Source organism: Nipponia nippon, unplaced genomic scaffold, assembly GCF_047370975.1.
Source record: "Nipponia nippon isolate SJK-2023a ecotype South Korea unplaced genomic scaffold, ASM4737097v1 scaffold_5, whole genome shotgun sequence".
Classification (NCBI taxonomy): Eukaryota; Metazoa; Chordata; class Aves; order Pelecaniformes; family Threskiornithidae; genus Nipponia; species Nipponia nippon.
The window spans coordinates 36,368,043-36,391,750 of NW_028262369.1; the positions used below are offsets into that span (position 1 = coordinate 36,368,043).

The window sequence follows — 23,708 nt, forward strand, 5'->3', positions numbered from 1 at the left end:
CTAACTAAATTCCCCACTTAAAATTCTCAGAATACTTCTCTACAGAGTGAAATAAAAAATTGTTATCTAAAAGTCAAATACCTTAGGTCCTCGCTGCCTGGTGCATTTTCCCATTAGTTTTTCATCATCTATTTCACACTGCTCCAGAAGATCCAAAATGTCCTCCTCCTAGAAATGGGAATTTCACTACAATTAATTCAAAGCAGGACAGATCCTATCCTTCCAAAGTTCAAGCACCAACTGCTAGGAATTTGAAATTACTTTGATTACTAATTCCTGAAATAAGACTATGAACCTCTCCACAGGAGGATATAAAAGTATTTCTTCTGATGCATGCATCTCTGCTTGCAATCAACATGAAATTGAAAGTTAAAATCATTAACATTTATTAAACATAGAAGTCTGAAGAAAGGGTTGAACAAAGATTCCTGTAAAACTGCTGAATGATGCCAACTAGAAAGATGGAAAATTATTTCTCAGATTTCAAATTAAGTCACATTTGTTGGTTATTTTAAATGTAGCCATTTTCCTACTGTTTATATCTGACTAGATAAGTAGGCAATCAGGCAGAGTTTTTGGATGTCTTAAAGTAGTGGAGCTGGTTTTATGATATCTCTCATTCCAGTCCATACAAGTGGATGAATAGGCTGGGGACATTACTGGAGGAAGAAGGAGGCAATTACCAGCTCAAAAGCAGTTTCTGCCAACCTCTGGTTTGGCCAGGGGTAAGGCTGAGGATCAGGGAAATGGTAAAGTAGCTTAAAGCCATCTAGCCTGTCTCCACCCTGGGTCCACTGCAGTTCATCCAGATTCAAGGATCTGGCCCACAAGCTGCACAAAGAATAATAATAAAATGATGGAAACATTATCAAATGCTATTTATTAGCCATCACACATGATTATCGTGAAACTAATCCACAAGGTCATGAATTCCAAGATAAAAAACTTCTACAGCCAATACTTCTTGTGCTTCAGTACCTTCATTCTTTTTAAAGGGTTATTCATTTCCCGCTGTAGCGAAGCTGCTCTCCCAGCAAGAAAAGTTTGGAAAGCAGTGGCTAACAAACTCTCATACTTTTCAAGTAACGTCTTATCATCAGGAGGGTAAATTCGCCTAAAATAGGGGAAAAAAATTGAGTTTAAGATAGAAGCTGAGCTACTTACCACACTAGGAACAAAAGTAATGCAGATAATTCAGAGTCTCTTCTATAATGCATATGCATCCCATCTATAATAATTGTATAATATCATATCATAAAACATATACTCTGAACATTGGTCTCTAAATCTAATTTTAACTCAGTGAACACGTTCGTGTTTAAACCAGCAATTAGCCAGTCAAAAGAAATACCATGCAGGTCATTCCAGAGATATACCAAAACTCAGTTTTCCAGTACTCTGCAATTTCAGTGGGTGTGAATGATGCATGCAGGTGTGAATGATTCATGAAATATTAACAAAATATTGCATGTAAAATTCAGAGCCACAAAATAATTTGTATTAGCAATAAAAGGACACAAACCTGAAAATCTGAACAATTGCTTTGAGTTAATGGGCATGATGTAAATTAAAGACTGAATATGTACTGCACTTGAATGCTAAATCCTCCAAAATAATGAACAGGAAGAAATAGATAGTATAAGAAAAAAAAAATTCTGGTACACAGCTGTACAGGGTGACTCCTTGAAAAGGTATCTTTCATGATGATTTTGTTGCAATGAGAAAAGGATGGTTATGATCCCATTAGACTCCAGGCAGTTCTACAGCAAACTGAAGATGGTTCCAGTTTGCATAAAATACCTGTAGGAGCTCTAATCTAGTTGCATTCAACACTTCTTAATGGTGTTGATTCTACTGCTGAAAAAGTGCCGTAGAACAACACTTTAAAGAAAGGATATTCATTTTAATATATGTAGAAATACACTGCAGCTAAAGGCCATTTCAAAGTCATATACATCCTTTTCAGTTCCTCATGAATTCACAAATGCTTACCACCCCAGGACTCCTACTGGAATCAGTGGGCTAGTTGTGCTTGCAGGCAGACACTTGACTAAGCCAATTGCTGAACTTGACATCCATAGATTAAATCAAAGCCTGCTGAGGTTGATTGAGGTTTCTCTGGATTTTCATTCAGAAGGCAATATTAATCCATGCAGCAATACTAGCACCCAAAATTTCCATAATTCTATGACAATGCCTGACAGAAGCTAGTCCTGCTCTGCAGGAGAACATCACAAAGAGAAATACTGCATAATGCTCAGATAAAATTTCTCTGCATCTCTAGCCAAGATTCCTTTACTTCTCAGGCTCTGCTGATTCTTCAGCCTTTTTGCAAACACATGGTAATAAGAAAACACAAAGCTGTTCTGCCCTTTTGCATGTGCACATTCCTCATGAAATGACTCTTCACTTTTTCCTGAGAAAAAAATATTTTTGTATTTTTATTGATTTACATTAACCAAAAAGCTAAATAAAGAGAACATTTGGCTCATTTTCAGTCAAGAACTGAATAAGCAACCTAAAATGTGATCAGTTAAAAAGTTAGACTTGAAAGTTATCGAAAAAGCAAAACATATTACAGCATCATGATGTTTCTCTTTCTTATAGTCTAAGTAGCTTGAAAATAACTGCTTCATTGTGGGGTTGTTGGGTTTTTTTTCTGATGTACTAGTTCAGCTCCACGTATGTCAAGAAAGGATGTAATTAAAACTAGGAATGCTATAAAGAAAGGCTTTTTGTAAGCAAAATGTTAATTCATCAAAAAGGAAAATTTCACAGAAATATCTATCTTTTTAAATGAGAACTTTATTAGGAATTATAGAACATCTGCTCAAAAAAGCAGAGATGAAGAACAGCAATAAAGGCATTCTGACTAATTCAGAATAAAAGATGTGAACCCAGACCTCCCACATCCTGGATGAATGTTATAGAGTGGCCAAATGCTCCCATCATCTCTTCCTAGCCGTACTCTTCTCCCTTTCACCAAATATTCATAGGCCTTGCTTTCACTTCTCATTGAAGCAAATATCAAGAAAGAATAATAATAATAAAAATATCATAAAACAAAATTCTTGTTTTCTGGCCAATGCCTATTATAACCAACAAGTTAAAACTTCCTTTGAACGTATTTTACCAAGAAATCTGAAGATACTTACGTTTAAGCCTACTAAGATCCAAAACCAAAGTGCAGAAAAATGCATATAGTATTTCAAATGCCATTCTATCAAAAATGGTGGAAGCACCAACAAAGTTTCTGAAATTTTGGCAAGCCTCATCGTAGATAACATTCAGATTTGATTTTTTATAGGGGAATACTCAGATTTGATTTTTTTATAGGGGAATACTCGCACCCCTATATTGCCCCCCCTAGAGATAAGAATCATCATGTGATTACAGAACAGGTCCATAATGACAGTCATGGTTCTTTGTACACTGAATGCGAACAATCATGTCTTTCAAGCAAATGTCTTGCACAAACACTGGAGTGATTGGTGTCATATAAATTCCTAAGTGCAAGCAAAAATTTGGAATCAAAAAAATAACGATCTGAAAAAAAAATTACTATCTGGTGTACATGTATGTATTTTCTATAAATGCCTACACATTTTTGGCATAAAATTATAATCTACCATAAATACTTGTTTCTATTATTCCTAAAGAATGCATTGAATACTTCCTACTAATGCAGTCAAAAATAGTTACCTGTAGTTCCCCATGTGTCTGTTTTCATGCTCCTCTTTGGAAATCTGTTTACGTACTTGTGCAAGTCTTTCCTTCTACAAATCAAGAAAAAAAGACAATTAAAACAAAGGGAGCATAAGGCATGGGCAAGAAACAGCACATTTTTTCCTTCCTACCAGTTCTTCTTTTCTCCTTTCCAGTGTGTGGCGCTGCTTCTCCCAGTCTGAGGAACCTGGCAACAGTTTTTTCATTGAACCTTGACCATACAATCTTTTTTGAGCCTCAGCCTTCTGTTGAGCTAAATTTCTCCTTTTATCACTTGTCCTGAAAGACAGATGATATTAAGATATGTCAATCCAATGCAGCTGAGATGAGATGCACTTTCATCTCAAGTATATCATCTGTATTTTTCAGTCAGTCATGTGCAGCTTAGGATATAAAATCAGAATTGAAACACTCATCAAGAATTTTTTTAAAATATTAACTTTTATGGCTATAAAATTTTCACACTTTAAGGTGTACTGTAATGACTGTGTACTATAATTTAATGTACAAACATGGTTGTATCTATTTTCCTGAAGTGTCGATTTTCTCCAACATATCCAAACTACAACGTTTTCCTGTAGAGGGGTATGGTTTTTGACTGTATGTTCAACTATCACCAAAGCAAATTTCCTGTGTGCCCACATGCCCATGACTGCACTCATATCTCCACTTTGAGACCTGTTTGAAAAATCATTTTAAAAAAAAAGTACGAAAGTTACTATTACCACTCATTTTTTGCAAGCACATGAGCAAGAATAAAAATTAAATTTGGGTTAATTTCAATAGCAAAGCTGACAGCAAGGGAAACATTTACATTTTGAAAATATGAACGTGGGAAAAAAAGGTTTTCGTTTTCTCCTAGTCCAGTTCAAATTAAAAAAAAAAGAAAAATCAAAGCAACAGAAAGAGAGCCAGGCTGAAGAAAAGAGGACAAGTTTACCGTATGTTGAGAAGCTTTAATGCATTTAGCAGAACACCTTTTTTTACATCATAGTCTATTTTTTGATCAGTTCCAAAGCTTGGGGCACGATTAATCTGAAAAAATGAGATACAGAAGACTCAGGAATGTTCATCTTCACTGGGAACACATCTATTGTAACAGGCTTCAGAGAAACCATTCTTTCAAATATAGCAGAGATTAAGAGAATACATGTTGAGAAGCTCATTTCTGTTTGTATTTTTAAATAAATAGAGCTCTCAGTATCACAGATACTGGGAGCCAGGAGATGTACCTTTCAGCCACCAAGTTATCCAGACACTTACAATGAATGCCATTCAAGTACTGGCACAGTAAATCCAGTCTAATCTATTCTCGGTTGCTGCAACCAGAAAATTTACCATCCAAAGTGCTGTTAAACACATTAGAACAGACTATGTGCCATGCTGTAGTAGTCCAGCACAGGAAGAGTTAAACTCGTTCCCAGTCTGCAAGCAACTTTGACTACTTCTCTAAAAAGTAACAACTATATAAGGACAGAAAGAGGCTCTAATTCAAGGTCTTCTCAAGTATATTTACATAACTATTCAGATACACTTTACAGCAACACCTAGAGATCTAAGTTATTAAATCAGTACATGTGTGAAAACATAAAGTAATTAACAGTCTCAGTAACAAAAAGCGTATAAGCTAAGTACAAGATAAGAGATTAAAAATGTTACCATAAATATAGAGGAACAAGGGAAATACAACTGGGAATCAGTGAGACTAAATCACACACTTAAAAACCAGGAGTCTTAACCAACGTCCATATAACCCCTGCCAAGCTTTGGAGCCCCTGCAGAAGAACGTCAGCTTTTGGAAATCTTTGAGGAGGGATAATGAAGTAGCTGCATCAACATTTCTAGGAACACCTTCCAGGCTGGTAGAAAAGCTTATACAGGAGCAATGGGTGCTAATGAGAGGCAGGAATCTCACCTTGATAGTGAATGAGCAGTGCTGGTTACAGAAGGGACAGACACTAAAGAGCTTCAGAAGTGAAAACTATTACCTTGTGCCCCATGCAAATAAGAAGTGGGATACAGAGACAGTTAGTATGTTCAAAGCAGAGGGCAAAACCAGTTCATTAAGATTGTGTTTTAACACTTTTGTTACATTAGAGCATCATAGAGCCTCTACAGTTGTGGGACAAAGAACTATCCTGGCTGGTGAGCCACCAACTGTCCTGTTGCTGAATCCCAGCTGCCCCACCACTTATGCTTATAGCCGAAGGGCATCTTGGCTTTGAGAATCAGCTTGTTTGCTGGTTTTGCAAACAGCCTGGCAAAGTGAGCAATAAGATCTGATGCTGAAAGAAAAAGCATGAAAATTCAGCAAAAATGATGAAAAAGTGTACACATATTCTTTTTTGGAAGACTTTCATCCAAATATTTAATTGACCAACCTCCTTAGACTGACCTGTTCATCTCCTATCACATCACAAAGGCTGATTTTTTTTTCTCTACTGTGATAGTACATTTATTGACATTAATTTTTTTTAAAATGTTCCACTTTCAGCTAAGCAAACATGTAAACATTCAGAGAAACGAACACAAGGATTAGAACCCAGTTCTCCAACATTTCATTAGAGAATACTCGCAGTTGACAAGACCACAGACACATTGCATCTCATTTTCAACATGAAGTTTAAACAAAACACTTTAACTAGAGCTGCATTGGTTAAATACAGCTGATAACTGAAATAAGTTGGAAATATTCTGATTCTGAGATATCATATTGTCTAATCCAGGAAGGATTTATGTGTGTTTAAAAACATACTCATGAAGATCCAATACACAGCCTTATGCTTCAGTCCAGCAAATACCTAAGTACACAAGAAGCTCACTGGACTGAAAACAGAGACATAAAATCAAGTCCCAACTCCTTATTCAGGAGAAATGTTAGGTATTGAAGAAAACTATATTCTGTACCATGTATTAATTTTTTTTACTCCATATGAACGTGTAGCAAATAACAATATTCTACTTTGAAATAATGTTTTTGCATGCATTAAAACCAGGTGAAGAGACAGAAATACATTTATTAAAACTTCCAACAAATTAATTTCTAATTTTTTATGTGCACCAGGTCCTTAAATCCAGTGAGGCTGCAGTTAGATAGGAGGACTTATTTGGAACATGTAAAATGCTGTGGTGGTCCAGTACTGAATTCCTAGCGATGCACAGACACGTGCTTACACAGCACTGAAGCATCCAACTTGAGAGCATACAAAAGTGCACACTGTTGTATTTATATTTGGTTTAGGTACTTCCTAGATTTACAACAATTTGAAGGATAATATTGGGCATAAATTCTGCATTAATAAAGACACTATAAATGTGTTACTTATATAAGCACCAGTGAGAATTAACACTATGAAAAGTGTAAAATAATTTAAATAACAGTTTCTCTCCTACAGAGTGAATTTTGCCAAAAATCTACATCTGGCACTTCTGAAGAAACAAAACCATAGTGACTGTGTTTATTAAGCAGAAAATTAAAGTGGGGGTAGGAAAGATGTAAGAAGGCATTTGAAATGCCATTATGAAGCAAAATGCTATTATGAGACATCAGACAATCACTCCACAATGAGGTTTCTGTCACTGTAATGCAGTCATTTAAGAGGCTGAAAAGCTACAGCATTCATAGTTAAAACTAGAGCACTGCTGTATCACCCGCATCCTCAATTTTTTTGACATACCATTCATGACTAGTGTTTGAGATCCCAAGCCTACTGTGACCTCAATCGTGAAGAGTAACCAGAGGGGCAGTAAAAACACCAATCCAGTTCTGGATAGCTATTGCAAATGTGGCTTGGTGCAATATGTCTCAGGTAGCAGTAGATGCAGATCCAGTACAAATAAAATCCAAGCAACTGGGTATATCAGAAAGTTAATACATAGAAAGCACGTGTGAATTTAAAGTTCATTAGCTATTCCATACTGTCTATGTGTATACTTCAATTGCCTCTTGATTAAGTACAACTATGTGCAAGGATGCTTCACTAATAAACTTTTCTCTTTAACCCTCTTCATCCATTCCATGCATCTCCCTTCTCAAACGGAAATTTCAACAGGCAGTCTTAACAGTTGACCTTAAATGTCAGCTAAAAAATTTACTTATTACTAAGCGTAGCTGGAGTTATGGGAGGTATAAAAATGGGGAATATCTTCATCCAGCATTGCTATCCAAAACTTCATAATCTGAACCCACTGCATAAGTCTCTGATGTGCAAAACCACCCACACTCTTGACATAAATATGCAAGAAATCATAATTAAGACACAAAACAAAGGGTTTAATCCACAAATAACGTTTTTAGAGCAGAAAAACCCTCTTCAATGCCAGGAAGAAGAAGAAGAAGAAAAAAAAAAAAAACAAGCAGCCGATAATCTAATCTCCAGAGCATAGAGATAATATGCTCCCTGCAAAGAGCACAACTAACTAAACTGGCTACCACAACATTTTACAGTCTCACCACACAATACCTTTTCAAGGCTCCACTCACTTGTTCTCAGAGGTGACTAATGCCTTTTTCCTTAACAGTGTCTTCATATTATAGATTACCTGGGACCTCACTTGAAGGAACAAAATACCTGTGTGCTTGATCTAGCTGAATACCTTCCATGATCAGCACTACTCTTAAACTAGCAGCTATCTGGTTGAATCTACTCATGATGAATTTTATAACACTCATTCTGGAGATATGGCAGTGTCGTGCATTAGGTTTCTTTGGACAAACTATCTTCAAAACTTCAAATTTTCTAATCTGTTGTAGACAGCAATGCACAGAAAAGAAAAACGGCTTAATAAAAAAATACAGTATTTTTCTATATAGACTCCTGGACATAATGTTTCTCACATCTATTATTTTCACAATATCATAGTTTTATCTCCCAAATATCTGCTTTGTTAGTGATGATACGTTAGCTTCTTCACTTTCTATGACTTTTCAATAGCTATAGAACTTTTTTAGAAGTTTTTAATTCCTCCAATTGAAATCTTCAATGTTGGTTTCATAATTAAAATTTCACTGACTATAGCACACAAACAATTAATCAAACTGCTTGTAAGCACAGTAGTTGTGTAACAGTGTATTTCATAATTACATACTTGTCAGAAGAGGACCTTATATCTGTAATGCTTAAATTAAGCAGCATAAGTTGAAGTACCTCCTGTGAAGGCTCCCATCCACAGTTACATTTGCAAAGGATTCTGATTTTACAAAATTAAACTTTCTTCTTCACCAAGACATGGGATAAATTTCAGCCTGGCATTTCACCTCTTTACCAAAACAGTTAAAGAGCATATTCTCACCTCCCACTGCTGCAGCCTATTAGTATGGAGTAGGAAAGACATTTTCCACTATCTGTCACACATACCTATTGAAAAGACCTTTCAAATATAAAGAGAGATTACATGAATGACTTTATAAACCTAAAATCAATTGAATAAAATATTACATCCTTTCAATAACAGTGATTTAGTCTCTGTTTAATCTGTAGGACAGCATGAATGTTTTGGAAGGGATCTCATTCTTTAATAAAGTGATTGAGATTGCTAACAATAAAATTCAAAAAGCAAAAGAAATTTATAAGCCATAAAAATCCTATTACACCGAATGCTGTTAGTGGCTATCATTGAGCAGATTTTTGATTAGAGACAATCATGAAGTTCATTCTAATCCCTCCTTTATAAACTTCACAAATTATGAGAGTGTTAACCCCCTTTTTCTTAGCTTAAGCAGAAGGCTGTTTTTCCATGGCAGTTTAAACTAATAGAAATCTAAGCTGTCATACTCTGCCTACTTCATTGTCTTGGCACTGGGGTTCACAGAGAGTGAGGAAGCTGACCCCAATGATCCACATGATGACTAACCTCACCAAAAGTTATTTTTCACTGGTCCTTGATCATCTCAGGAAGGAATCCTACAAGCACCAGTGCACCCAGGGAGCAGGGAGCATGCCTTCAGCAAAGGACAGGAGGAAGGCAGAGATCTTGCAGCCAGTACATTGTTCAGGTTAAGCACCACTGAACTGCCCCAGTTCTGTGCAGTTTCACATTTAACCCAGTCCAGTGCAACTGCAGGCTGCCAAAAGGCCTGGTGCTGCCCCTCTCTTAGTCCTACCTTCATGTCACTTCCCTCTGCCCTGCACCAGACCAAGTGCTGTGAAGTCCCTGTGTGAGGAAGTTCTTCAGGCTGATTTAGTGTAAAATTACAGTTTGCTTGGAATGGTAAATGAGATGTTCATCTAAACAGCAACCAGAAACATCTCATCCAACAGACATCACCACCAGATAGAGGCAAGTTGCTAGACCAGCTCTTTGGGCAACTGCCCACAGTAACACTATATTATATGTTAAATCAAACTGCAGTCTTTTTCACTCTTTATTACCTGGAAAAGTGGGAAGAGTAGGAGGCACTACAGAAGGCAAATATTAAGCCAGTTAGAGCCATGTGTGCTTAGTGGATTCACTGCTACTGTTTGAGAGCAAAGAAAACCCATGTACAAGCATCAGAGAGAGGAAAAAGCCAGCTGACAGCAGGATAAAGAGCCCCAAAAATGGCTCTCCAAGGCAATAGAGGGAGAGGCTGCCTGGGCACAAAAGTCACTGAAAGGAAGTCATCTTTGTTATAAATAAATACAACTAAAAAGAAGGAAAGGATTGAACCAAAGAGCTAGATGAGTAGTCTCATCAGTTGCTCTTCCTAACGGTAACTGGAAAGGTTCTAAATATTGCTAAACTCTTGGGTCAAGGGGCAACTGAGCTTTTACAGCTTTTCTTTTATACATATGTATATATATGCTCATCACACAATTGAAATGCTGGCCTTGCTGAAGACCACGGGAGGGCAGCATTAATGGCACCCTGTGCTCACCTAACTGATCATTAATGCCTATGCACCGCTACTTCGTCAACACTGCCTCATTGACTGATACAGAAGTGCTTTGTGAGACACATACAGTTTTTACTGAAGAATATGACTAAAACAGGTGCTCTCTGTTGCAAACCTACAAAGAAAATAAATTGTTCCTTTTCAAATTTACAATAAGCTGCAATAGAAGTTTTAAGAAAATGTTAGTTACATCAATGAATATTTGAAAAATCTGATGCTTTTAGAGAGATGCATTTTTCAGGTTTCATTATGTTTTTACAGACTCCTGGGAGTAGAAGAATGGGAATTTCCCACATGTAAAATTTATATTTACAAAGCTCAGAATTCCTTTGTTAAAGTTATTAACTACTCATTTCTGGACATAATGTTAACAATTCTACTTTACACAATAATGTAACTATTGTAATATTACTTTTCATACTGTTGTTATTTGGACTTCGTATAACTTAAGACACTGAAGTGAGAAGTGAGCCCTTCTTCTCAACAGAGTAACAGTGCAGGCTGCTCACGCTGACATCAGATGTTGCTGGACTGTGATTCAGTAAGAAACAATGTGAACTCTCAGGTTCTCTATGTATTTTAAATAACCTGACATTAGATTTACAACATTTTTACGTATTTTGAAACATGCCAGAAAATAGAATACTTTGAGTTTCTGTTCTGTTCAGGGCAAAGAAAGCATCATGGTCTCCCCAGTAGATATTCATATAATAAATACACGTACTCTTGAAATTGACGTCCAAGAGCTGTGCCTGAACATGTAAGGTGAGCACTTCCTTCAAACAGAATGCCTTTAAATCCTCTTAACTTTTGTGACTGTTAAGATCAATCTGAATATTGCAGGGGATTTTCTGTACCTGACAAAACTACTCAAAATGTTCTCCATCCACCATTTGAATATAATTCATGTGCTCTCTGGAAAGCTGATACAATATGCAGCTGGCGGAATATTTTTTTTTACAGTTCTAAAGGAACAACAGCCAGCCTCACAGTAAAACCCAAATGGGTTTATATCTGTGTGGAAACCACAAGGGCATAACAAATTTGGGTGCCCACAATGCCAGCTCAGTTACTTTTCTGATAAGAATCTCACCTTAAGTTCTTTGGATGAAGAAAAGTTTAAGCTTTTTCCCCCTTAACAAGTAATTTGCAGCATATTTGCTTTGTATAGTCATCTATGTGCATTTATCAGAGCATCAGCAAGAGACGTGTTTCACTATTTCGAAACAATGACAGAAATCCCAAAAGATCATGCAGAAAGTTTTTCTAGGTATTTGTTTCTCTTATTCTGTTTTTCTTCATTCAGGGAACCTTTCCACATCATGCCCCTCTGCACTATTCCTGAATTTTTCCAGCCATTTCACTGTGCATCTCTGAGGAGAGACTGACTTTGTCTTCTCTCAAAGCCCACTTCAGGCCTGCAGTTAGATCCCACAAAGCCCTCCCTTTCCAGGTGAAGCAAACCCAGTTCACCCAGCTCCTCCTCATACAGCATGTGCTCCAGCCCCGAAGCACCGTAGCACCTTTCTGCTAAACTCACCACAGTTTGCCAATGTCTCTCCCTTACTCTGGAGGATAAAACTGGACAGAATATTCCAGATGTGGCCTCCCAGGTGCCAAATAGATCATTGCCATCAACCTGCAGGTCCAGTTAGCCAACATCACTGTAAGTACACATTGTTGACGCATGCTCAACACTTTGAGAGAGATAAGGTGTGACTGAATCTGGTTAATTTTGCTGAAGGTTGGTCATTTTCTGCAAGTCATGTTGCTGACTGAGATGCAGAACTTGATCTCAAACAAAAAAGATTACATTTATGCAGCAACTTTATGAAAAATGGTATCACAGGAACAATTCAAGTGCCAATGAAATACAATGAGATACATTTGAAATGTATTTCCTCATGGCTGTAGTCTAAGTAGTACAAGAAATGCAAATACCATTACCCTATATATTCGGCACATAATTTTACTCATGTAAGGGGCTGTTCAGGTCTAACCCCAGTCAGCAACTAAGGACCACACAGCTGCTCACTCACCCTCCCCCCAGCCCCAGTGGGATGGGGGAGAGAATCAGGAAAAAAAAAAAAAGTAAAACCCGCGGGTTGAGATAAAGACAGCTTAATAGGACAGCAAAGGAAGAGAAAATAATAATAACAACAATAAAAGAATGTACAAAACAAGTGATGCACAATGCAATTGCTCGCCACCCGCTGCCTGTCCCCAGCAGTGATCGCTGCCCCCCTGGCCAACTCGCCCAGTTCATATACTGGGCATGACGTCATATGGTATGGAATAGCCCTGTGGCCAGTCTGGGTCAGCTGTCCTGGCTGTGCTCCCTCCCAGCTTCTTGTGTACCTGCAGACCATGGGAAGCTGAAAAGTCCTTGACTAGTATAAACGCTACTTGGCAACAACTAAAACAAGAGTGTGTTATCAACATTATTCTCATACTAAATCCAAAACACAGCACTACACCAGCTACTAGGAAGAAAATTAACTCTATCCCCATATACTGGCTATATGGAACAAAGTGCCTTGCTTTGTCAAATGGGATCATGGGTGAGAAATCTTGAGAAGACTTAGGCAAAAACACTATGCTAAGAAAATTGCTTTTCCCTTAAAACATCCCTTAAAAGAAAGTACTGTCCCTTATTTTTCATGTGGCTATCCCTTGTTTCCAGACAAGAAATATGGTTGCTGACTAATCTGTAAGACAGCAGTGTTGTAAAGTAATCTTGAAAATGTACCAGTGATACTGTCACAATAGGTGTTCATAATAACTGGTTACCAAAGCATTGTATATATATCTGTCTGCTGAGAGATGATTATTTAGAGTTCAGTGACCCGAGAACCAGGACATACACATGACTGGGTTGTGTTAATATAACATCAGTAATTTTATCAGGAAGGCACATCTTGAAGATTGTTGGCAGAAAGAGGATTGTATGAGGGGCCCCAAAAGTACAACCAAATGATGACAGCGAAGGCCTTGAAAATCCAGAGACTCTGAGATATACACCAATCACAGCGGCCAAGGAGTGTTCACTACAGGAATGCAGCCTTGTGAACTAGGTAGCAGTGGGTTTCGGGATAACAAAGAGAACACAGAGCAGAATCCAGGAAAAATAAAACAAACCGCTTATGGTAAAACTTGGAGACAATGCAAAATTGCTGCCCAGTGAATGAACAGTCAGTAAGTAGACAGTGGCAGCAAATGAGTAAAAACAACCCTAAGTGAAGCTAAGAGCAAAGAGGAAGAAACTGTCACCATCAACAGTGTGTTCTTCCTGGTGAAGAACACAAGACACTGACAACTTTCTATAAGCACCTACCCATCTTTTTTTGGAGAAGTGGACCTCTCCTGCCCCTTGTTGGCCTTTGGATCTCCCAGGGCACAGGCAGGGTAAGCATAATACAAGAGATAGGACTAGATACCAGAGAGCTTGTGTATATGAGAGCTTTAACTCCTTTATTAATAGGAATTAGCAATAATTGGATACCTTGACCTAAGATGTCCAAAGTCCTTTTAACTGGACGGATAACAAAGTTTTGAATAGATTTTGCTAGTTCAGTTACATTAAATAATAAATTTGTGGATCTGTATATAAGGTGAGTTTCTCTCACCCACATAAATCACAAGGGAAGCTGGGTACCCTGCACTTGAGGCAGTTATTAAAATGTGATCTTTTTCTCCAAGGATCACAACTTTGTGATCCCAACTGGATATAATGAGGTTGAACAAGGCTGGAGTCCATCCAAGAACTTCAACTGTATGATTTTCCTATGTACATAAAGTAACCTAGCTTGGAAATTTGGGTCAAAATGAATAAAACTGGATTTTCTGGGAACGGAAGGGAGCTCTAGGTAGTTGTTGCTACTCAGAAAGGATGGAGGCTGCTGGGACTGCACAGATGCTTGCCAGAAACATTTCGTGCCACAAGATGGCAATCACGCATTTCCCACAGCCCTCACTTCGGTAGAAGGTTCCGGAAGTTCAGTAGCATCAAGGAGCAGGAGAGCTACATCACATCAGGGCAGTATAAACAAAAGTCATCTCAGGAAAGCAGAGTCATTATCAGGTCACACAATTTATTTCTTATAATAGTTTATTAAGCTATCTTTACAACAGAAAGGCTACATGAGCTATGGAAACATGAAACTAGATTTACCATGCTAATCTTATTTTGGCAATTTTCCCATAACATTGGGAACATTCGGAGCCTTGTGATTAGTACTTGTTACCATTGTTAGAGAGAATGATTCACTCCCATAAGGGAGGTTTGGCAAGAGGGAAATGGTGGAAAAAGATAAGAGTGGAAAGCTGGGGAAGAAGCCAGAACTGGTTTAGGAAAAAAAAAATATTATATATAGATATACATAAATACATACGCACACTGTATATACATTATGTATAGTGTGTATATATATATACACACTGCATATTTGATCTTTACTACACTACATATAGTATACATACAGTGTACATACATATACATACTGTGTGTTTGTTCTAAGAGTGCTGCAAAAAACATGAACAAGCGCAGTAAAAATTAGTGGATGAGTATAGAAACTGAATTACTAAGTTTCAAAGTTTGAAATTTCTGTTAGGTTAGTTTAATGTCTGGCAAAATAAGTTGAAGGATACCTGTATCACCAAAAGCAGAAGAGGAAATAATTAGACTTCTGTATTTAAAAAAAACAACAACCAGGTACACAACTCCAAGTCCTGTATTATTCTCCAGCAACCCAAAATACCAGAGCAGCATTTACTACTTTATGAGATCCCCCCCTCACAAACAAGGCATCTGGGATAGTTTGATTCTCCTCTGAGACCTGTTATCATAAACAGTGAATCAACCCCCCTAAAATCTCTATACTGCATGGAGATAGAGGGGTGTCCTTCAGAACGGACTCACTACACAGGTTGATTCACCATCTCCCATAGAAGAGGTCTGTCACCATTTGCTACAAGGCTGGATGAAATGCATACACGGGCCAACTTCAGTCTGTACTTAAACAACTACATACACTTATATGCAAGCTACAGGCAACCTATAGATGACAATCTGGAAGTGTAGAGCTAAATTAAAGGGACAGTAGGCTTTGCTCAACAAAAAGAGAAGATGTCAATGCAGTAACAGACTAAGTTCATGGCATGTTCTGCTTTTGGCTAGCACTTCAAAGCCAGCAAATATGCCTATGTCTGCATGGCAACAGTGAAGGAATTTGTATTTTTCTAATTAAAATTATACCGAACCACTGAGAGAAATAAGCACAACAAAACAACTGTTGACAGCATAATTGCCTGAGAACAAGGTTATAATTCAGTAAATTAATTGTGTACATTTTGCTCATCAGTAGCCAAATCATATTCATGATTTATTGTCAATAGACAGATTTTTAATACATTTTGCTTTTTTCTTCCAGCTGTACAGCCTCCCAACCAGTTAACATAATGATATAAGACAATCTGAAAGAAGACAAGTGAACTCCATGTGTGTTATTAATAGTGTAATTAAAGAGACACAATAGACAAACCTTAAACATTCCTGGTTCAAAATGTATTCAAGCACCACTTAAGCTTAACTGTACCGGTAGCATGTCAGAGGAGAAATGTTTCTTCCAGTCCATTCACGCCAATTGTTTGACAGCATTTCGTCTATACTGAATTAGTTTTCTCTGTTTACGTGGGTGCTTTTTAAAGCCACAGGAGAGGAAAAGAACACATATCCCCAGAAAAAAGAAAATTAAGACCATTCATTCACAAAAGTTGCCAGAACCATACTCATGAAGGAAATTACGTAGCACCCGATTGCTATAAACAAGGTCCTTCAGCTACAATAACAACTGGATTAATGTCACATTTCTTATCAAAACTTTCAAAAACATCTGAAATGCAACATTCCTCTAGGAAGACAATTACCTTTATCTGAGTCCCAAAAATCACTGCAAGGCAGTGTTTCCATATGGATGGCTGCAGAAAAAGCACCATCTATGTACTCAACAACAGTACTCCTGCAATGCACAGATTTTCTTTGGAAGTTTTCTTACATAGATATGAATTCAGCTGGGGCTTAGTTAATTTTACTCTTAAAAATTTACTTTACATTTGTTTAAAGAAGTTTACCTCTAGGAGCCATGGTTTTAGCTTTCTGTCCAGCAGAATATCAAATCCCAGGACTTCAAAGCAGACACTGTCACTTCCTGGTGCCTGGCCTGGCCTGCACATGCGATAAGCATGAAGAACATGTGGCTCTGCAACTATGAGAGTCTTCACTACTAACTCCTGTAGGGATTTTTTTCAGAAAAATTCATCAGGAGAGAAGACACCAGTAATTATTGAACTAATGATGTGCTTCATACTGTAATAATTTAAATTTCATTAAAGTATCTACTAAAAAAAAGATTTAAAATACCAAATAAATGGTCTCTAATGAATAAACTATTCCTGTGGAGTAAAACAGATACATTTTTTTCATATAGCTCTAGAGTATATTGTTATACTTGCCATAGTACATACGTACTTCTAGATGTGTAGTATCTTAAATATTAAAGGTATATTGGGAACAAAGTATAGTATAGCAAATCTTTACCCATTTCATTTTGCAATATAATTTACAATAAATATTCTCAGAATCATACATACAGATGATGCCTAAGCTCTAACAATCTTAGGCCTATTCCTCACCTAAAGATTGACTAACCATTGACTTCAGTGGCATAGGTTCCAGTCCACAGACATATGCGATGCTGACTACAATTTTGTAAATATTCACACATAAAATTCACTTTACACTCAAGAAAAGTCTCCAAGAATTTGAATAGGATGGTTCCTTTGTATTGTATTACTTATGTAACCTGTTTGAAAGGGCTTTTGTCCCTCAGAAAAAGTTTAACATTAAATTTGTAATCAAACTCTGAATTTAGCCTTTTAAAACCCATAATTGTCATTTGTAGTATGTCTTTGTGGCATGCACTGCTGAGAATTTGGATTAATAAACTTTCAAAAATCATTCTGGATTCCAGTAAAGCAGATGGCAGAAGCAATTAAATTTCTAAGAATATACATACACAAAATAAAGAAAAGTGTATTAGTTTTATCTTACTGAAATATCACTCCAGAATTTGGAGACATCAAGATTATTTGTTTCTAGAAACTCAGTAAACCATTTTATGGAGCGTTTGCTTCCTTTGTCTTCTGTTTCATCCCGTTCAAAGTGTTCATTATGTTTATTGACAGAGTAGTTAGTCAGATGCATATACAATTGACTCTAAAAAAAGGGAGAAAAGACATTAAAAAACCTTAAATACAATTCTAGAATGGTCAATTCAAAATAATTAAAAGAAAAAAAATAGGTTAAATCAATAATGACACAGTGAAACAGTTCATATTTGCAAATAACACTATGTGCAGATTTAGTGTTTCTGATTCTTGGAGATTTCATCTGCTGCATGTTCTAGCCTTCTTGTAACAAAACCTGTGCTCGTATTTAAGCCAGTTGCAGTCAACTGATCTACCACTCAACATCTGGTTAGGCAATATATCTGCCATTTTTACAGGTCTGTATGTAAACAACTACCTAAAAAAGTGAAAAGCAATTATCATAACTTACAGAATGATTACATTCCACAAGAAGCAAACAATAAAGATGGTATTTTGAAGTGCTACTTTAAAAGTGCTAAAAAACACTCTGGCATCTGTTTCATAGACAATCCCACATTTCAGTTTTCACTGTAGTTTATTTATGAGAAATGTTCTCATGATAGTGATACTTTAAAATATATTTTACATATAAACTCATCTGCCATGTTGATATCTGCCAAAATTGCTCATTTTTGACTGGCTGGTAGCCATACATCAGAGGGAGGTAAATTTCAAGATATGCATTACATAAATGAGTGAGTGCCATAGTTCCTTTATGGAGCAAAATGTCACCAGCAATAGATTCACGTTATCAGTTGCATTAAAAAAAAAAATTACCTTTCCAAGGCCAATTTATAAATCACCTTTTACATGTTTACATTATCTCCCAGTACAGATGTTAATTCAGCTTTCCACCTACACTACCATGATGACCATCTTCATCACAGTGACAGTTCTCTGTCATGTTTGATTCCTTACTTGAGTATAGTTGATGTTCTAAGCTGACCATAAGCCTTCTGTTCCAATTCCTTTTTGATAAGATAGCCAACAGGTAACATAAGCCTTCTGCTGTCATTTATCTCAGTGCACTTACTTATGTTTAAAAAAACTTAATTAAATTAAAAAAAAAAAATCAAATTAACTGCAGGCTAGTTAACAATATATTGTATTAGCACTACAAGTAATGAATTTCTCCCATGGCTTCCAATTACTGCTTTGAGAATCATTCTGAAACCTATTGTTTTTGAGTCATTATAAATGTCATCTTTCCATGAAATTCAAATTATTTCAGACAAAAGCAATTACTTTTCAGACTACAAAAAAAATTGAAGTGTTTTTAGAACATTTGTTAAACATCTGAACTAATCTTTAGTCTGAAGTTATCTGGAACAATGTCACTATGGAACAATGTCATCCAAAGAACAATGTCGTTAGTGATAAGCCAGGTCATTTCATACTATAGACAAACTACAACATGAACAGTTGTGAGAACACAGAAACAACTGCCTGTTCTGTTTATCCGCTCAGAGCATATTTCAGTGCTGCTAATGCTGAGATTAGTAACAATAAAAAAGTATTAAAAGCAAACTATTCCAAATATAATACTGGAATTCTTCCAAATATAGCATTTGTACTGGGCTCCAAATTATACCTGCATTCTTCAAAGGAGCACTAAGAGACAGCCACAATTTTAAGTGACAAGTAGGGAAAAAGGCTCTCCATGTGCTGTCTATTGGATAATTACACTGAAGCAGCTCTAAAAGTACATGGTATGGAAAAGGAAAGATACAGTGGCAACGGAGTACAGAGTGAGGTGTAAGAAACTCAAATTTACTGATGCCTCCCAATGCTTCAAATCTACTTCTTTCTTAACAGACATCTGCATTTTGGTCTGTGCCAGAAGAGAGGCATTACACCTCTCAACAGGGGAAGATGCTATACAGTGAACAGGAGGATTAAAGTGTCCAAAAACTTTAGCATGTCCCTTACCATTTCTTGGTTCTCTGCAAGTTTATAGGCAGCCCTGCTGTATCATCCTAAAGTTGTCAGGTACATACTCCTTTCCCTGCTGAAGCAGTCACTGATAAAGAGCACCAGCAGCAGATTCCCTCACGTTCAGGGATTGCAGTGACCACTCTCGTGCACAGGTTTCTATACTGCTGTTTTTCTGTTTTCTGCATAGGTTCCCAACACAATGGCTGAAACGTTGCAGGATCCTCAGCAGAAGCTCAAAACTTCAGGGATGTTAAACAATGATCTAGCAGGACATAAACCTTATCCTCGCCCCTACCCCACCCCAAACTGAGTCTCAGATAAATATAAAAGCAATGTAACTGTTCTTGAAGTGATTTTCTTTACTTCATTTTTTCTGGGTTGAATGTCAATAATTGACATAATCTGCTTTCTTTTAGGAAATATTTAAACTCTTTAGCATACATACATGCAAAGTCATACAAAATTTTTATACATAAGCAATAATAACAGCTATAGTTGTGATTTTGATAGAAAAGTATGAGTTAAATATCTTTCATTTAAATTTTTTCTCTTCAATGACAATACAAAAATTTATCCAGATAAATACCAAATGAAATCTCATGTCACAGTTTATTTTATTTTACCTCCTCCAAACACTACACAGGTAAAATTCTACATGAATAAGATAAATTGGAATGAACTCCAACTTACCAAATTTGAGTCACTGGGGGGATGATACTTTTCCGTGCCCATTCTCACCAGTCCGTCATGATATAAAAATACTTTTAATGGATCACAAGAGGTTACAAGTATATACACACGTAAATCAAACTTGTAGCCTTCCATAAGAAATGGTTTGTCAAGATATTCCTGAACAATCAAGTGATCCTGAGCTTGTAACTTTTCTCCATTTCTTATTAAAGAGATCCTGGTAAAAACAAAAGTTATTTTAAAAACATGGAACTTTGACCTTACTCTTCAAAACAGATTTTCATGGTCACCGAGCCAGGTAGTCAGGCTAAAGTCTATCTGGAGGAAGAGACTTACATATCTGATTTGTTGAGTAGAGAAAAAGTATCATTCGCTTACATGGCTTTTGGTTTCCTGTCCTTTATGGTGCTTTACTGGATGAAAAAAGGCAATGAGCCATTTTCAAAACAACTTTCTGCTTCCTTTGATTCAACAATTTGTAATAATGGGTTCCCTCTACACTTAGAAATTGTTTGGCAGAACTACCAGTCTCCAGCTTTTGTGATTATTCTTCCCCAAGCAGCTCTAAAAATAATAGGCTTCCAGGCTTTCTTTGTCACAACTTCTGCCCAAGGTACAGATTGCAAAGAACTTTCAGTGCTAACCTGACTCAGTGACAATGTTTGCAAAGCAGGACACTGATCGGTACAACTAAGGATGGCATAGATTAAGCTCAGTATTTCTGTATTCCGATTTCCCCACATCGGAATGAAAAATGGTTTATATACAGACCCTAAACTGGCAGTCCCTAACTATACAGACTGTAATAGCTAATATTTTTCAGTGTATCGTTATTAACCCTGAATTGCCATAGCTTTGTTGCCTTAATCTTACCCTCTATTATTTATGATGCATTTCAGTGTTCTGGTGCTGAATACTCCTCATACACTGAAGTACTTTCCAGGCATTTCTCTGAAATATGCTGCTACCTTTCCCTTCAGTTTATCTTTGTCCTTATCAAAAGGACTGAAAAATAAGGAGATTGAAAAGTTTGGCGGCTTTATTTTTACAGTAATTCTGATATATTTTTAATAACTAAGCACTTTACTGTATAATCCAAATTGATATTAAAAGCAATAAAAGCTAAAATTGAAATATCTAAAAACAAGAACAGAGTTGAGAATGAAATTGCAATATTTATCTCATTGTTTTTTACTGTCCAGCCCTGTCACAGGCAAAGCTGTTTCAACTCAACTGCAGGTTGCACGATCTGCAGGGCTGTCCCTCCTCTGGGCATGGGTGTCACCTCCTTCCAAGAGTGCACCTCCAGCCACATCCCCAACAGTGTCTCCTCTGTTTCTCCAAGACCTCATGGCTCCTACTCTTAAATAGGTTTGTGCTTCTCTGACTGGCTGCAGTTTTGGCACACAATGGGGTGGTTGGGCGGGTTTCAGAGCTGTGGAAGATCCTGACCTTCTCCCACACATGACACCCCCACAGCCCCCAGCCACCAAAACCCTGCCATTTATGCCCAATACAATCTCACCCCGTAAGTCTAAGCACAACAGATTGATAAATATATTCTTTAGATAAATTCACAATAAAAATAATCTTGATCTTAAGAATTATTTGAGCCTCATCAGAAAATGCATTCTTTAATTATGCCACATTCAGAACAACATTAAAATACCACTTCCATTTAGCTTTATATTTTAGCTGTTTCTGCTTGTTAAGCCTTCATCCAATACACGAACTTTCTTATACTGATCGTATAACTTTAACTTCTTACTAATATACAGCTTCTGTTAATGTTGTAAATAGCACTGGATTTCACCTCCAACGGGTAAGAAGACTGAAGTTAACATGCAACTTACCCATGTCCCATTGCACCGTTAGCTGGTTTGACTATGAAAGTTTTCTGTCTGCGTTTCTTCTTCAGTTCTTTTACATAGTTCTGAAACTGTGTGTATTCTGCAGGGAAGATCCATGTTCGAGGAATAAAACTATACTCCTGAGGCTGACTCTTGATCATTCTGCAAAGAAGTGTAACTAACTGAATTGAAATCTTTTAACTACTTTGACGTATCAATCCTCAGGATTAAAAAGCATTTACAATAATTTGACAGGGAAGCTTTTTTAGCAAAATGCTGTAATATGAAAGCAAACTTCTGCAGTTGTTTAAGAATAGTTAGAGCTCTATAGCATATTCATATGCATACTTTCAGAACAACAAAAGCAGATTATCTGGTGCATTTTTGCTTATTATCATATTTGCTTATTATGTTACTGGCATCCATCTCGTTTCTTGGCATCCATCTCGCTCCTGTTAGAGTTTTTGTTCAGTTACTCAGTTGATTTAATGCTATTCCTATTCTTAGGAATATTAAACTTACAATAGACCATGTGATTATAGATCTTTTCCTACCTAATAGCCTCCTGGATTCCTGTATTCCTCTTTTATGAATTTTTTTTTTTTCCTTGGGAGGGGTGGGGATATTTGGCAAGTTTCATATTGTTATGTATTTGGGGATGTATGAGGATCAACACGCACAAAAAAAGGATATTTGGAGTTTCTTCATGGGTGCAAAAAATATTAATAACAAGGATTGAATTTAAAATTAAAATGGAAGCAATTTAAGAAGAATTTTTTGTTTCTTTCTAGTCTTTTGAAGGAATTTTAAAAGTAAGGAATTGTAGCAAATATACTTTGACACAGGCCAAGGAACTGCTCACGAACCTCCAATATAGGGCAAAACACAGAAGCTTGGATTTGTGTTTGGTACCAGCATATTGTGATTGAGACTCCCTGAGCACCTTATATAGTCAAAATAAAGCAAAGAAATGCAAAGCAAGACAAGGGGAAAAAATAGAAGAACTAAAACAAAAATAAGGTTAAGACATCATAGCAAACAATCTCTGAAACTGAACCTGCTTAAAGGATGCAGCAAGGTCCTGATCTCCCTGCTTTAATAGCTGTGGCAGCTGGGATAGTGAGCGTATCTCATTTTATAGCTCTGTTGTCTGAATGCAGAAAAGACAAATAGAAGAGGAAAAATGGTAGAGAATTCAGTTAGTAGAAGTTTCTGTCACCCAAAGCTGTGTATCTGGCAGACAGGAAGCATATACCCACACCAGACTGGCAGTACGGGCTACACGTATGGGTTAGCTTTAAACAAAGTCGTTTTAATACTGGTTAACAGCCAAGTTTTAAGAGCAATGTGGACTTGGTAGTACTATGCAAACTAGTATACCATAGTTCCCAGCAGAAGAAATTTAGTCTTTGCTGAGTTAAATACTG

General features: G+C 36.8%; 1 protein-coding gene across 5 annotated transcripts in view; it reads right to left on the reverse strand.

Annotated features, from left to right (window-relative positions):
• The window catches only part of TTLL7 (tubulin tyrosine ligase like 7), a 77,973-nt gene that overhangs the window by 25,845 nt on the left and 28,420 nt on the right, over window positions 1-23,708 (reverse strand). For all 5 annotated transcript variants that reach the window (XR_015699009.1, XM_009468339.2, XM_087733353.1 and 2 more), the window contains exons 6-14: window positions 22,285-22,443; window positions 20,432-20,648; window positions 17,709-17,873; window positions 16,730-16,888; window positions 4,667-4,761; window positions 3,858-4,005; window positions 3,703-3,776; window positions 979-1,114; window positions 82-168 (exon numbers count right to left, since the gene is read on the reverse strand). Coding sequence is in view for 4 of the 5 variants with exons in the window: in XM_009468339.2 (XP_009466614.1) it covers window positions 82-168; window positions 979-1,114; window positions 3,703-3,776; window positions 3,858-4,005; window positions 4,667-4,761; window positions 16,730-16,888; window positions 17,709-17,873; window positions 20,432-20,648; window positions 22,285-22,443 (1,240 nt within the window). In the remaining variant the exon portion in view is untranslated. The remainder of the gene's footprint in view (window positions 1-81; window positions 169-978; window positions 1,115-3,702; window positions 3,777-3,857; window positions 4,006-4,666; window positions 4,762-16,729; window positions 16,889-17,708; window positions 17,874-20,431; window positions 20,649-22,284; window positions 22,444-23,708) is intronic.